General features: G+C 40.0%; 2 protein-coding genes across 8 annotated transcripts in view; one reads left to right on the top strand and one right to left on the bottom strand.

Annotated features, from left to right (window-relative positions):
• tbc1d7 (TBC1 domain family, member 7) lies at nucleotides 1-8446 on the top strand. The gene is made up of 8 exons (XM_080770258.1): nucleotides 1-358; nucleotides 2684-2803; nucleotides 3530-3610; nucleotides 4550-4740; nucleotides 5617-5754; nucleotides 6260-6405; nucleotides 6854-6983; nucleotides 7912-8446. The coding sequence occupies exons 2-8, from the start codon at nucleotides 2692-2694 to the stop codon at nucleotides 7996-7998; spliced, it is 885 nt and encodes a 294-aa protein (XP_080626384.1). The 5' UTR covers nucleotides 1-358; nucleotides 2684-2691; the 3' UTR covers nucleotides 7999-8446.
• Nucleotides 8447-8630: 184 nt separating this feature from the next.
• The window catches only part of phactr1 (phosphatase and actin regulator 1), a 41629-nt gene continuing 35422 nt past the window's right edge, over nucleotides 8631-14837 (bottom strand). For all 7 annotated transcript variants that reach the window (XM_080770254.1, XM_080770256.1, XM_080770249.1 and 4 more), the window contains exons 9-13: nucleotides 14718-14773; nucleotides 14191-14252; nucleotides 11736-11876; nucleotides 10819-10895; nucleotides 8631-10701 (exon numbers count right to left, since the gene is read on the bottom strand). In XM_080770254.1, coding sequence (XP_080626380.1) covers nucleotides 10686-10701; nucleotides 10819-10895; nucleotides 11736-11876; nucleotides 14191-14252; nucleotides 14718-14773 — 352 coding nt within the window. In that variant the 3' untranslated portion in view covers nucleotides 8631-10685. The remainder of the gene's footprint in view (nucleotides 10702-10818; nucleotides 10896-11735; nucleotides 11877-14190; nucleotides 14253-14717; nucleotides 14774-14837) is intronic.

Raw genomic sequence — 14837 nt, 5'->3', positions numbered from 1 at the left:
CCATGCGTGCAATGAGTCTGACAGATTCTAGATTGCGAAACACAACACTAGTTACACAGTTATTATCGCACTTAGAAATATTATCGTTATAACGGTAATATTTCGGTGTTGTTGTTAGGAAGATGGCGTTCAGGTGAGGAGGATCAACGGAGTACTTTAGATTGCATGAAAGAAGCTGGCTCGCTGGCATTTGTAACGTTAGCCTGTTAGCTGGCTTGCTATACTGCCTTGATGCATGTGTACAGTCCAGTTGTCAACAAGCTACTGACAGCAACGATCTGCAGGCTGGACAGCTGATCAGCTCTTGTACTACAGACTTTGGTTGACAGTGACTGTCTGACATCCATCAGTGACAAAGGTAGGTGACACCGTGATAGCTAACTCTGGTCCATCGCATTAGATCTATGGACAAGAGCTATGTGACAGCAAAGCACATGTTCCTATGTATATCTCCACATCTCTTTTAGTCGATTACCAACATTTCTTTTTAGACAAACTGTTAATTTATTTTACTGTAATTACACAGACAATTATATTATTTTACTTCACAGCCATTACCATTACTTGAAATAACTAGATGTGTAGCTCTTCTTACAACATTGACGACACAGGTCGGTTCTTTATAAACGGGCATTTATTGGGCATTCTTCTCATCCCTCTGCTGTTCCATGCCGTGAGAACTATGTTCACACAAAAATAAACACATAAACAATCAGCAAAGCACATCACAGTACATAATATTGACCAAACAAATGATAATACAAAACATGTAGAAATGCGCGATGCGCAGGTGAACGTGTCCGTCAAACAAACAACACAACAAAGAGACTAATCTAAAATGTAGAATACCTCGTTGGCCGCTTGTCATGGAAAAGGTTCTTGAATCTTGAGTTGCAAAAATGTTCTTATAATGTCCTTTGACAGTCTGCTTTGGCTTCAGACGTCTTTCTTACTTTAAACAGTTTGTAACACTAAACTGCAATGTGCTGCTTTCTTCATGCAGATCAGAGTCTGAGGATGAGTGAGACAAAGTTTGTAGCACCTGTGTGCAATGCCATGCAATCATGCATCAATCAATCATGGTCTAGTGTTGCCACTGACAGACAGTGAACTAATATGTCCCGGAGTACCAATAGGGGGTGCTGTTGCACCACTTGCTTCAGACTGGTCTGATTTTTTAACCTCATATGAAATCAATTATGAACCACATTTTTATTGTACATCATGAAATTATTATGAATTATGCTTTATGAACTTATGACCACGAATTGTTGTATTTTAGCTATTTTTAAAGTAAGCATTTTAATAATGGCACTTACAAGATGCAATGGTGGAAGAATAACTCAGATTTTTTTTATTTAGTAAAAAGTACCGATTAAAAAGTAGAAACACTCTAAAAGCCCTGTATAACAAACATAGGTATTTAGTTTGACATACCAAAAGTAAAAGTGCTCATTATGCAGAATGTCCCATTTCACAAGTTCAGTCTATGTGAACTTGTAGCCAAAGTAGGGCCTATATAGAGTTGGCTGGTTAATGTAGTTACTAGAAGAATTGTAGTGGACAATTGAGTCCATCTACAAGCAGCACTGCCAGTCTAAGGTCCTTAGTATCATTAAAGGCTTAATCATAGTCTGGATTTTCGGTGGTGAGGTGACCACCGAACTACAACATGACGTCACGAGCCGCGGTGAAGAGCAAACCACCGCCACCACCCCAGCCCTTCTCTCTGCTTTTACTCACCACCGCTCAACGTTATTTCAGCTTCGGTGGTCACCTCACCACCGGAGCGGTGGTCACCTCACCACCGAAAATCCAGACTATGAATGAGCCTTAAGGATGCCTCCCACCCAAACAACAGACTGTTCCACCCCTCCCATTCACAAAGGCGAAAGGGCTACAGATGCCTCAAGACTTCAACCACCAGATCCAGAAACGGCTTCTTCCGGGCCTTATTCTCTTGAACTCTTTAACCAAATGATAGTCTGTCTGCCCCCCCCCTTACTGACTGTACATAAACTGTATTTTTTCAACTTTTGCACTACTATGATTGCCTTTTTGTATTGCATTTGGATTGATGCCAACAGATCCATTTCATTGTACACACTTAAAATCCATCCATCCATCCAGTAAAAAGTACAAAATTTGCCTCTGAGATGTAGTGGAGTAGAAGTAAAAGTCTTGACAATTAGAAATACTTGTGTAGCCTAAAGTAAAGGTAGACAAAAGGTAGATACATACAGAGAAGGAGAAGTCCGCACACAGTCTTTGCTCCAACAGTGTTTATTTTGTTAAAACACCATTTAACTCGGGACACAACGTTTTGGCCGTGAACGAACAGCCTTCATCAGGTGAAACGGCCGAAACGTCGTGTCCTGAGTTAAATGGTGTTTTAACAAAATAAACACTGTTGGAGCAAAGACTGTGTGTGGACTTCTCCTTCTCTAGATGACACATTTGATCAGTCCATGATCACCCTCGTTTTCAAATGTCAGAGGTCTCAGATCAATACATCGACAATTTCGACATAGTTTCCCTCTTTTTCTTTTATTCCTGAGGCTATTGGGAGACAAAGGGAGTCTTTTGCATTCTTTCTCTTTCATGTGCAATGTTATGTAACATAATCGTAAAGGAGTTTTGGTAATATTGACAGCCGTTGTCTGTGAAACAATCATTGTTTCAGGTGAAACAATGGCTGATGACCCCCAGAGGAATTTCCGTTCGGCCTATTATGAGAAAGTGGGCTTTCGTGGAGTGGAGGAGAAGAAATCACTGGAGATACTGCTCAAGGATAACCCTCTTGGTACATAACAGACATAATTGACCAATTTATCGTAGTCTTGTGCCATCTCTTCTTGGGTAGAAACCAGCTGCCGTATTCACGAGAATTAAGGTACATTACCACCTAATGGTCGATTTAGGAGAACCCGAGTCTGACTCCAGATCTGCCTTTAACCAGTGATGGAAGAAGTGGTTGATTATTATTATTACAATAATCAAAATCTACAAAGTAACTAGTAATTAAATATAATAAATAATTATAGTGGTGTAAAAAGTTAAATATCTGCCTTTGAGATGTAGTGGAGAATTATAACTGCCTTTAACAATGTCCTTAGGCAATAAGTAAAAGCTGCCATCCAGTTTTTCATTTGCAGGGCAGTGCAACATCAGGCTCTGTCAGCCATGGTTATTCTAGGCTACTAATTAAAAGGCTGTTTAAATGCATATCTGCTAATTATTTTACATTGTGCCAGTGCCAGACATTGTAAGTGGCTGACAATTAACATATAATCGACATATCAGACATATCATGTTTCATATTATTAGCCGTTAACGGGTTCAACCCCACCCTTTCTCTTAGCTCAAGATTTCTCCTCGTTCCATATTCCACAAAACATGTGAATATGGCCTCTGGTTTGCATGCATGAACTCATTGTGGGTGTGTTTCATCATTGATGGCTGGTTGAATTAATTTGTTAATTAATTAATGAATGGGAATTAATATGTGTCTTCTTTAATGGTGTAATAGATGTTGAGAAGCTGAGTACTTTCAGTCAGAGGTTCCCTCTCCCATCCATGTACAGGATTCATGTGTGGAAGGTACTGCTAGGTAAGACACATATACTGTACACACACACACACACACACACACACACACACACACACACACACACACACACGTTATACATGTATTCACAGAAGCACCCCAAAGCATGCCAACCTTCTCTCATTAAGATTTATTTTTAATTAGCTTTCCAATTAGACAACAGTCTTAAAGGACCACTTCACCACTTTTCAACCTGCTTTCATATAATTGGTCCTCACTAATGTTCACGATAAAATACTACGATTTGTCTCATAGGAGGGCTGTGTGCAGTTCAGAAACCGGTCCACCAGTGACATCATCGATGGTGAATTCAAATTAGAAACTGCAGGCTTACTATTCGTGAAAAGTTGCAATGCGATAATGGAAGCCATCATTCTCACGGAAATAAATATATATATATTTTTTTATCTTGTTTTAAAAAAATCATTTTAGATTTTTGCGTTGGATATTCAAAAATAGTAGATAAACAAGCTCACAGCGCGTCACTTCATGCCGCCTTGTGAAGTTGTACAACTGCTATTTTTGAAGGGTGCGAACTACTGTTTTAGAAGGCATTTGTAGAATCAGCCTTGGATCTTAATGGGTTAAATTGAAATATAAATTTTACAGTGACTGACAGGTAATAAAAATAAATAATGCACTATGGCCAAAACAGGACATATGTAATAATTGTATAGTCTCAAAAAAATTCAAAAACATCGATCTACAAGCTCATAACAGGCCACATTACATGTCATAATCATTACATAATTGCTTGATCGCCATTATTTGAGATAATCGCAATTGTAATCATCAGAATAGTTTCCATTCATCTGTATATTTTGAAAATAACGGAAAAAGCCGATCTACAAGCTCACAGCACATCACATTGCGATAATAAGTCCATCGTGACGATCAGGCTATTATGTACTAATTGTGACATGCCTGTCTGTCTGTCTGCAGGCATCCTGCCCCCCCACAGTGACTCTCATGCTCTGGTGGGAGCGTACAGGAAGGAACAGTACCAAGACCTTCTGGAGGCCCTGGAGGTGATGAGGTTCATGAACTCCTCCACACCCACCACCCACGTCTACCTGCGCATGTTCCAACTGGAGAACATGATGCTCCCACGACGCTCCGAGACCTTACCCTCCGTAAGGATCTTTTTGGTTATCATATATGGAATAAAATGTGTTTGGGTAGCTCGTTGATAGAGCAATTGCCTTTCGGCCGCAAGGTCATGATGAGTTTGATCCCGGGCACCGCCAACTCGGCATATGACTGCTTGACGTTGTGCGGTAAGGTAAGTGCTGGGAGCTGATGGTAGGTGTTGCGCTCCACCTCAGCAATCCATCTCCCAGAAGTCTAGCGCATTGAAACGGGGATAGACTTCCACACCCTGGCTGATACCGACAATAAGCCTCTCTGACTTACTTACATATACTTAAGTATATATATTATGGAATTGAATATAACCTGGCATCACTTCTCCATTGAACTCAATGGGCATGTTTTATGCCGTTTGTCATCTTCTTATCACCCAAAATGCATTTTACTTCCAGGCGTTAACTCTTAACTCTACAAACAATGCTGAAACACATTTATATAATTCCTTTTTCAGGGCTGAAGAAGGGTATCACACTGGAAAATGTGTATTATCTGCCAAATGCTTGGCCGATTTTTCTTTGTTTTTTAGATTGTGTGTAGATAATCCATGATTGAGGGGAACGGAACTGGTCGGAATAACGTGTTCCTTCCACGCGCTACGTCCGGCCGGGGAAACTCCCCCCTATCGGGGGAAAAGAAGCAGCTTGGACTCCTCATGCACAGAAGGAAGCATGAGGACAGTCCGCCGCCCCCCCCCCCCAGGTTGGCAGAGGAAGCCCAGGATTACATTAGATAATTGACACTGGGTGAAAAAATGGGTTGCAAAATCGTAGGATAAAGATTATAGAAAAAAAAGGAAGTTGATAGTGATTGATTCATTGTTATATGTATTAGTGCTGTAGCTTGTGATTCTTCTGTTTCAGGATGAGGAAGATGAGGACTTTCTGTCCATCAGCCGGGCCATGGAAGAAATTGTAGATGACCCTGTCGACTGCTATTGGCTTATAAAATGCTTCGTCACTCAGTTCAACACCAAGTTTGGAGACTCCATACCCCATCTGGTAAGTGCCAAGTGTGTGAAATCCTTAAGCGTGTGAAATGATAATGACTGAATGGCAAAGCCGTGAAGTCAAACTTGACGGTGTCGGAGTCGTAAAGTTATTTCTGTATGATACTCTTCAAGGACCGTAGACGATTGTTGTATACAATTATTTATACATTGTATCGTCATGTTTCTGACTTATATTTAAAGTCTAATTTACTTTGACATTTACAAAACAGGCCCAATGTATTTTTTCCATTAACTTTTTCAGTAAGACAACCACATATTTTAGAATCTGACATCTAACAGGTGTCAAATGTGTTGCAGTCATGAAACTTGCTCTGCACAAACATGGTTACGTAAACACGTAAATTAAATGTCACACTTTGCGTCGGGTCCGGGGACCAGCAGGGGTCCAAATAGACCCTTATGGGATAGGGGTTCCATTTGTACAGTCTCAGAGTTAGTTACACACCTGTAAGGGTTCCATTTGGGTTCTCACCATTCTTTGTCTTTGACTTCAGCCGAAGAGCCTGGAGCACTATCTGAGCCAGGAGGAACCTCGTCTCTTGGAGCACCTGAAGAACACCGGCACGTTGGCTCTGCTTCCCTATGGGCTGTGGTTCAAGCGCTGCTTCGCAGGCTGTCTGCCTGAGTCCAGCCTGCAGAGGTTGGTGCTGCTAACATCTGCATTTTAAATAAATCATTGATTAATAATAATACAAAAAATTGTGAAATTAGCCGATATATTATAAGCTCACAACGCGTTGCATCGCAACAAGTTTTGACATTCTTTTCATGTCAAAACATGCTTCTCAATTATTCTATTAATTTAAAAAGTGATCGATAGAATAATAATTCTATTAGATTCTAAGGAACAAATTATAAACGTTACTAAATAATGATACAATATCCAAAATGCCTTTAATGTTTTAAGCAGTGTCCGTGAGTTGGCTTACTGCCACTAAAGTTTGATATACCTTTTCTTCACAATATTAGTCCTGACTCCTGACTTATTTATTCGGCAGAGCTCCATATTAGCGGTGTTTTACTGTTTTGACAGGAACTTGCTTGGATTGGTCAGTATACTGTAGTTGTCTCTGGTCTATCTTTCTCAGAGTGTGGGACAAGGTGACCAGCGGCTCTTGTAAGATCCTGGTGTTCGTTGCTCTGGAGATCCTGCTCAGCTATAAGATTGTGCTGTTTGGCATCAGCCGGCCAGAAGGCGCTGTGAATTTCTTGTGCAATGTAAGTGAACAAACAGCAAAACACATAACAATAAAATAAATAAATGCTCCTTAGTCTCCGCACTGCCAAAGGCATGGCCGAGACTATGACTATGTTTTGCACCCTGGCCGTCTGTCTGTCCGAGCATGAACATTCCGACTAGGCCATGGAAGAAATGCCACCCTTTTTACATTGTCTTGATATAGCGCCACCAGAAGGCCTATTTCTTGCAAAACAAAATCCTTTATATTACTGCTACAGATTTTGTCCAGTCTTCATGCAAATAGGTGTATATATATGAACTCTATATTTGTGTGATCAAGACGGTCTGTCTGATTTTTCATATTACATCCTGATTGCCTACAATTGGCATCTAAAGTTTGCAGAAGTGGTTAGCTTTGAAGAAAATGCCTCGAATCATGAGCGCAGCGTCCGATTGCAGTGAAAGGCAGAGGCAGAAATGCCACCCTTCTCACATTGGCCCTTCCAGTGCTGCCAAGAGGCAGATTTTTGCATAACGCATGTTTTATATTATTCCTATAAGCAAAAGGATGCACAGCACACCGGTCCTTGTGAGGTGCCAGCCAATGGGAGAGTTAATACTGAATGAAAAAAATGTATAGCCGCACTTTCATAGCTGCCAATGCATAAGATTTAATGAGGACACAGAGAAACCAACGTTTCGGACAGATAATAGTACTGCCTTCTTCAGGGTAATATTAAATTTTGTCCAAACATGCACATCATTGCACATTGTCTATAGTCATGTGATCAAGACTAAATTCTACATAAATGATGTATAGTATTATTATATATTCCTCACTAAACATATTGTGTGCTGGGCTGCTGGCACACAACAACCTACCTGGTGGAGACTTTCTATTACTGGCACTGTATGTCTTATAACCTGTGGCCTCTCATATTATTTTCCCATTCTTTTTCCTGCCAGATACCACAGGAAAACACGGATGCCGTCGTTACCAAAGCCATCGACCTCTGGCACAAATACTGCGGTACACCCATGCATTCTGTATAGTTTCACTGAGGTCTTGATGTCACCAAAATCTGTGACCAGACAATGCACTCCATGTGATGTGCTTGGATACAACGGACACCAGTTGCTCTGCTACGGGAAAACCTGGAGAACTATTATGCACAACATCCTACAGGCTTTGAAACTAATTTGTGTATTATAAATAAGACTATGTTGGCAGGCACTGTCTCATATTGATGGCAGTCAATTCACAGCCTTGTCCAAATTAATTCTTTGAGAGAATGTGTGATATTTGGAAAAGGAGCAGGAGATGGCATGCATGGACTAATGGACAGATAATGTTGCTAATGTGCAGCAATAGATGTTCAATTAAACTAGTGAACTGTGCGTGAATGTCTGATACCTGTTGGTAATGATGGGACCTAAAGAGGATCCACATAGGATCGAAACGTTGTCTGTTTATTTCAAATAAAGACGTCTTTTACCGTAGCTAAGTGTGCAGGTTTTATCTCTCAAACGATGGGCAATCACAAATTATTTAAAACTTATGTTTAATAAGTTTCCTTCTTTAAAGAAACTGCATACATCATAGAAGACTCACAATAAGTTAACAATCACATGCAGTTTTCCATTTTACAAAACTTTAAATGTTTTAAAGTCTCACGTTTGTTGCTTCATGTATATCTAATTCTGAGGGTGACATTTGTCTTTGTTCAGAAATGTACAAGTGACAGTAATGTAACTGTAATCATCACTGACTCCTGTATGCACACACACACACACACACACACACACACACAATCATGACAATAGGGCCATTTGTCATTTGTCCAATAAGGTAGTCAAAATTGGCAATTCCTCAACTGTGTATGCATTGTAAACAATTAACATTTGGATGAAAGGTGATAGTCATTTCCATATTTTATACTACCATGGTGTTGTCCCAGTGTTCAGACAAACTACAATGCACATAAAAGGCAATACACTATGATTAATCTCAACCTGAGAGTTCAGCAACATGATGTGTCTACAGATAACTCACTATCAAATGCAACACAATTACGGTACATTTCGCAATGGTTCATAATCCCTGTGAGCACTAGTGTAGGCACAGGGACAGTGCATTGCAGAACTCTCGTTGACAAGCTAATTATGGGACACAATACAGGGTTACAACTGTTTCCAAATGGCTTTGGTCTTTAGAGCAGGTATGAAGTTGTCTGAAAAGGGCCGCATAAGTTTATCCGACATGCAACAGTCCGACAATATGCATGGCTGGTTAAGACTCATTAGTGGCTCCCGAAATGCTTTGCCGGTTAAGACACATGCGTGAGAGGTCGAGACTCACCTGCGGTTGAGTCAATAGACTCAATACTATGCGTTTGTTCTTTCTCATAATGATTTCTCATAATGATAGAATTGTCCATAAAGGAGTATATCATTTATAGGGGGGGGGGGGGGGGGGGGTGATGTATGACAACATTCCGATTCAACTACATTTTTACTAACATAACTTGCGACTATCTCTTGAACTTGAATAACCCAACTCATAATTTGTTATTTATATTGTTTTTGTCATTGGGTTTAATTTATTTTTGGTGTCCTATTGTTTACACTTGATTGAACTTGACTTTTTTGTTTGTGTCTACTCTTATTTTTTTTTTTATAGTCTTGAAGGAAAGAAATGACGATAACAGTGGGGGGAGGGATGGGGTGAGGGAGAAAATGGGAAAAAGATGGTATGTTCAAACTTCTTGAAACTTTCTACCAATAAACATATATTAAAAAAATAAAATAACTCACCTGCGGCTCCCGACATGTGTTGCCGGTTAAAACTCACCCGTGGCTTTCCTGTGAGTTTAGGGTTAGCTTAGGGTGTCGGACTAATGCCTGTCGGACTGTTAGTACGTCGGACCAAACACATGCACCGGTCTGAAATGTCCCAGGTGATTGAGTTTTTTAATACAGCCACGAATGGCTAGTGAACTAAAATGGACAATCTTGATATTACTAATTCGTTTGTTGCTGTGTATATGAATATGGACATTTTAATTTGTATTTATACTGTACTGGTTTTGTTTACAAGAATGCATTTGGATTTGATTAGCACCATGGGATCTTTTGGCTTACAGCTGCCTTCAATCGCAAATATTTTCCCTGTCTTTTACACTGGGAGACGAGATAACACGGGATGTTGCAAATCTGTGGAATGAAATTGTAATGTGCCCAATGCAAGACCTTTCCATGAGGGGAAAAAATGTCTACATGACGAATGGGGGTCAAATGACAAAAGTTAAGAAAACAACCCCCTGTCTGTTCCACGAAGAACTCCAGTTCTTGATATTCCGCATTCGCATGTACTCTGTTAGGAGTACCAAATGTAAAAAATAAAAGTGCAGCAAAGTAAACATATCAACACTTCATCATAAAAATAAAAAAAATGTCAATAAAGTCTCCACTCAGGAGAGAAACCAGTCAAGTATTTCTTTTCTCCACAGCAGTGTCTCTGTTAGAGTGTGCACTCGGCAGTCCCGTTTCCTGCAATGGTAAGTATGAGTGCACAAGGTGTACTGGACTGACTTAATGTTGTTTAGTCATCCAGTCATCAGTTCGGAGTCAATGCTAAAAAGTAGCAGTCCGCAGTTACAAGGGCAGCAGGTAGCAGTCCAGCACTTGAGGCTTGTATGTGGGAGTGTAAAGATCCTTGGTCGAGGTCTGACTGAATTTATTTATGGCCGATGAAACCTGCAATGGGGATAGACGAGAGTTGTTACATAATCGATAGAGCTTGTAGAGCTTTCACCAGCCAAGCGTAAAATAACAAGTAAAGTATGATAAAAGAAAGGAATGCAAATGCTGTACCTGGTCAGATGTCGACTCGATTCGTGCACATCCATCTCTGTGCTTTTAAATTCATTAAGTTCCTTACGTATGGCAGCCTAAACAGGACATACAGAGCTAGATATCAAACATACTGTGCATTAAAAATACCTGAATACCTGTGATCTGTGGTCTAAATATAAATACTGTAGAGCAGTGGTGTTCAACGTGGAGTCTCGGCCCGGGGACCCCCAGGGTTTCTTGAGTGGGGCCCAGGGGATCCCCAGTTAAATTATTGATATTTAGGAACCAAATATTCCGTAACAGTCCATTTGATTCAATTTGTAAACCCTCAGAGTTAAATGAACAGACAGTGTAGGTTGGTTAAAAAAACAAATCAAATGGGTGTTAAATCAAACTGGAGGTTCTTTTAAATTAAAAGGTTTGAGAACCACTGCTGTATATGTGTGTCTGTGTGTTTTACCCAGTGGTGGAAAGTAACTAAGTACAACAATGTTGGTATTTGTGCTTTACTTGAGTAGTTCCAATTTCCAATACTTTTACTTCTACTCCACTACATCTCAGATCAATATATTGCACCTTTTACTCCACTACATTTATTTGAAAACTTTAGTCATGACAACACATACATTAACCACTTCAGCCATACATTTTGGCCGTTTGAAAATAGCAGATCTACAAGCTCACAATGCATCGCAAAGTGACGGATTAGCTTGTAGATTAGATATTTTCTAATGATATTTATACATTTGAAAACTTGAAATGGGACATTCTGCATGACTACTTTCTACTTTTCGTAGTCCAAGTACATTTTGATACCAATACTTGTGTACTTTTACTCAAGTAAATGTTGAATTCTGGACTTTTACTTGTAACAAGATTATTTCTATTGAAGTACAAACTTTGAGTACTTCAAAGACCACTGACTGGTGTTTTACCTTATCCACTGCTGTTAGCCGTGTCCAGGGCTTGTCTGCCCGCCTGTCATAGTCCTGAGCCTCAGCTACCTCCACATAGTCATTGAAGCGGATCAGAATCTTTGCCTCTCTCAGCTCCTCTACAGTGGGCCTTTGGCTCAGCTAGAAGGTGAAACACAGAGGAGAGCCAATGTATCCATCAAATCATCCCAGTGCTAAACCAGCTGCATCGTGCCAGCCAATTGGCTCGCAGCACAGTGAGATGAGAACATAACACACAGCTGCTCCCATAAAGGTGGTGGGGATTTTGCTATTGGCCCCCCAAAACACTAAGGGGTCTATTTTCATCCATGCTAAACCCCTTATCCCTAAACTTTTATTATTATTTTTCTTAAAAAGTAAATCTATAACCTCACAACGTGTCGATGTAGAATTGTAGATTGTCTATTTTAACTATTCAAAATGTTTTTCAAAATAGTGAAAAAAAAAGGCAAAGAAGTTTAGGGATAATTTAGCATGGAAGAAAATAGAGCCCTAAGACTTTAATGATATTATAACATTAAAAGGTAGGCGGGTAAGTAACCATTTTTTAGATCAAAGCTCTATACTGATGTTAATCAGAGTATAATATAAAGCGTTTGTTCAGCAACAGGAGTCTCCATCTCTAAACAGAATACATTCAGGTAGGTGACACACTTTCCATCAATCAGGAGAGAGATTTATCAGCTTCACTTTAGTGTTTCAGTTCCAAATTCACTTGCTCAATCTGAGTTCTCTGTCCTGATTGGATAACATTGGTATCCTGACCTGAACACGCATTTTCTGTTTATTTAAAATGCTTGAGAAAAAAGAAGACTCCTGCTACTGAACAAACACTCACATTGAAGATCTATTTAATATTTTCAACAAATAAATTCACAGTATTCTTTGAAAACTTTCAAAGCCGGAACACAATCAATTTAAGTGAAAAGGGGTCAGGTATTTATAAGAATGTATTTTTCTTCCTGCTCCTTTTCGTCATGGGTGTATCAGATACTGTATGAAAGACAAATTAATTAAGAAAGACAAATGAATTGTTATCTATTATGATTTGTACTGTATTGTGATACACTATGTGCAAAATAAAATAAAATAAAATTAAATTGAATGACTAATAATTAAAATAAACATGCTCTGAAAGTGCTGCCCAAATGAGGAGAGGGAAGCCCTGTCGATGAGCCAGACACTTCTGCCAACCACAATTGTAGCCGCCTTAAACTAATCCCTGGTGTGAATGCATTTTAGCTATAATGAGTAACCCAGTGTGGAGCAAGGCGTAAAAACCTACCCAATATAGATAATATTGTTGCTGTGGGGCAGAAACCGCTTATCTCCATATTTTGACTTTTTGTGTTTTCTTAAATTAATGTCTTACTTGTCATGCTACAGCATCACAAAAGCATCTGCAAGCTCAAAGCTTTGTGAGCTTTTAAAAAAAGCCCTATTTTCTGTTGGCTGTAGTCACAGTTAAGCTGCCAGCTCACTTCAAAAGAAGTCCATTTCTTTTTCTGAGCTGCCGAAACCAAAGAATCTCCATGAGGATGAAACTATGCCCATGCACTGTATATAGTGCTGGAACAGTGATTCTACCACCTGCATCTCTACTATTTATTTTTATCACCCTCCAACACACTTTGACATATTAACGCCTCAGAGATTTTCTCATTTGTGGCAACAGATGTTTTCGTAAGTGGACAAAATGTGTGCTGTCTCTCTCCTTCAATTAATTGCCACCTGGCCATATTTGTAGTCCTTCAGAGAGATACTGTAACTCCTAACAAACAACCTTTCTTGGACAAACTGTCCATAGTGCGTTGTCAGCAGATTATGGAAATTAACCAAACATAAAAACCTTTAATAATAATCACTAATCTCACACACAAACACAATGTTGGCATTGGTGTCATCTGTGGTGATGTTTGGCTAGTTGTAAAATGTTGGGGGTGCAACACTGCAAGAAAGCGCTAAAAAGAACTTTGGCAAGGGAGTGCATTCATTAATTTTCACAGCAATTACATAATTTCATTCTTACGACCTCGCCAAACTTAGTTTCACATAGAGTTGGTTTGCCCCTGCAGTGTAAAAGTGGCTATTGTCACAGTGTCGCTGTCATTGGCTAATATACCATGAATTAATGTGGTATGGAGTGTGTGTGTGTGTGTGTGTGTGTGTGTGTGTGTGTGTGATCATCGCTCACACACATACGTGCAGCATTAGCGCTTGTGCCCTCGTTGCACAACCATTGCGGTGTGATATCGTAACAGGTATAATGGGATCACATTTTTCAAAGGGGCTGCCATCTGAGCAGGAGAGATACAGGTCCCCATAGCAACCACCCGTGCAGCTCCAGCTGGGCTGGTGCACTCGTTTGCCCAGAAGTGTGCAGCCTTTTCTCCTATCAAAGCCTCTCCTCCATCCACCTCCCGTGGTGCCTTACCTTTCTGGTCAGCCGCCGCTTAAGCTCCCTCATCTCCTCTTGCTCTTCCAGTTCGTTCCGTGCTGGTGGAAAAAAAGGGAGAGAAGAGATATTTATTGATTGATTGGTTTAATACTTTGTGATGAGTGACCACATTGAGATCACACTATACGTCCAGCGGTTGCCAACCTTTTCTGGATCAGGGCCCACTTAAAAACTTCAAAAGCGTTCACGCCACGGCCCTCCCATCTGACCAAACTAATAGTCAGAAGGTTGGGCGTTTTCAGAGGAATTAACGTCCTATACTTAGTTTTTCTTTACGTTATGTTTTTAATTTTATAGTAATGTTATATTAACATAATTTTTTTTAGTGTTTTGACAATTATTCATGGGCTCACTTGCAATATCCTCACAGCCCACCAGTGGGCCCTGGCACACAGGTTTGGAATCGCTGACTACTTTATAGTTGGTATGGAAGAATATAGCTGCCATAATTCAAATGAAATGGCAGTGATTTTTTCTGTGCGTGTGTATGCATGTGAACCTACGTTTGAGTATGTTCCTCTGTTCCAGTTCCTCAGCTGTTGGCCGTTGACTGAGTCGCCTGCCAACAAAACACGATACATTTCAACATTATCTAGTAGCAAGCAGCTTTTTCTGTGTGTTTG

The sequence above is a fragment of the Protomyctophum bolini genome, assembly GCF_963924005.1.
Source record: "Protomyctophum bolini genome assembly, chromosome: 8".
Taxonomy (NCBI): domain Eukaryota; kingdom Metazoa; phylum Chordata; class Actinopteri; order Myctophiformes; family Myctophidae; genus Protomyctophum; species Protomyctophum bolini.
The sequence above is the reverse complement of the archived record's forward strand: the minus strand, read 5'-3'. Positions and strand labels throughout refer to the sequence as shown.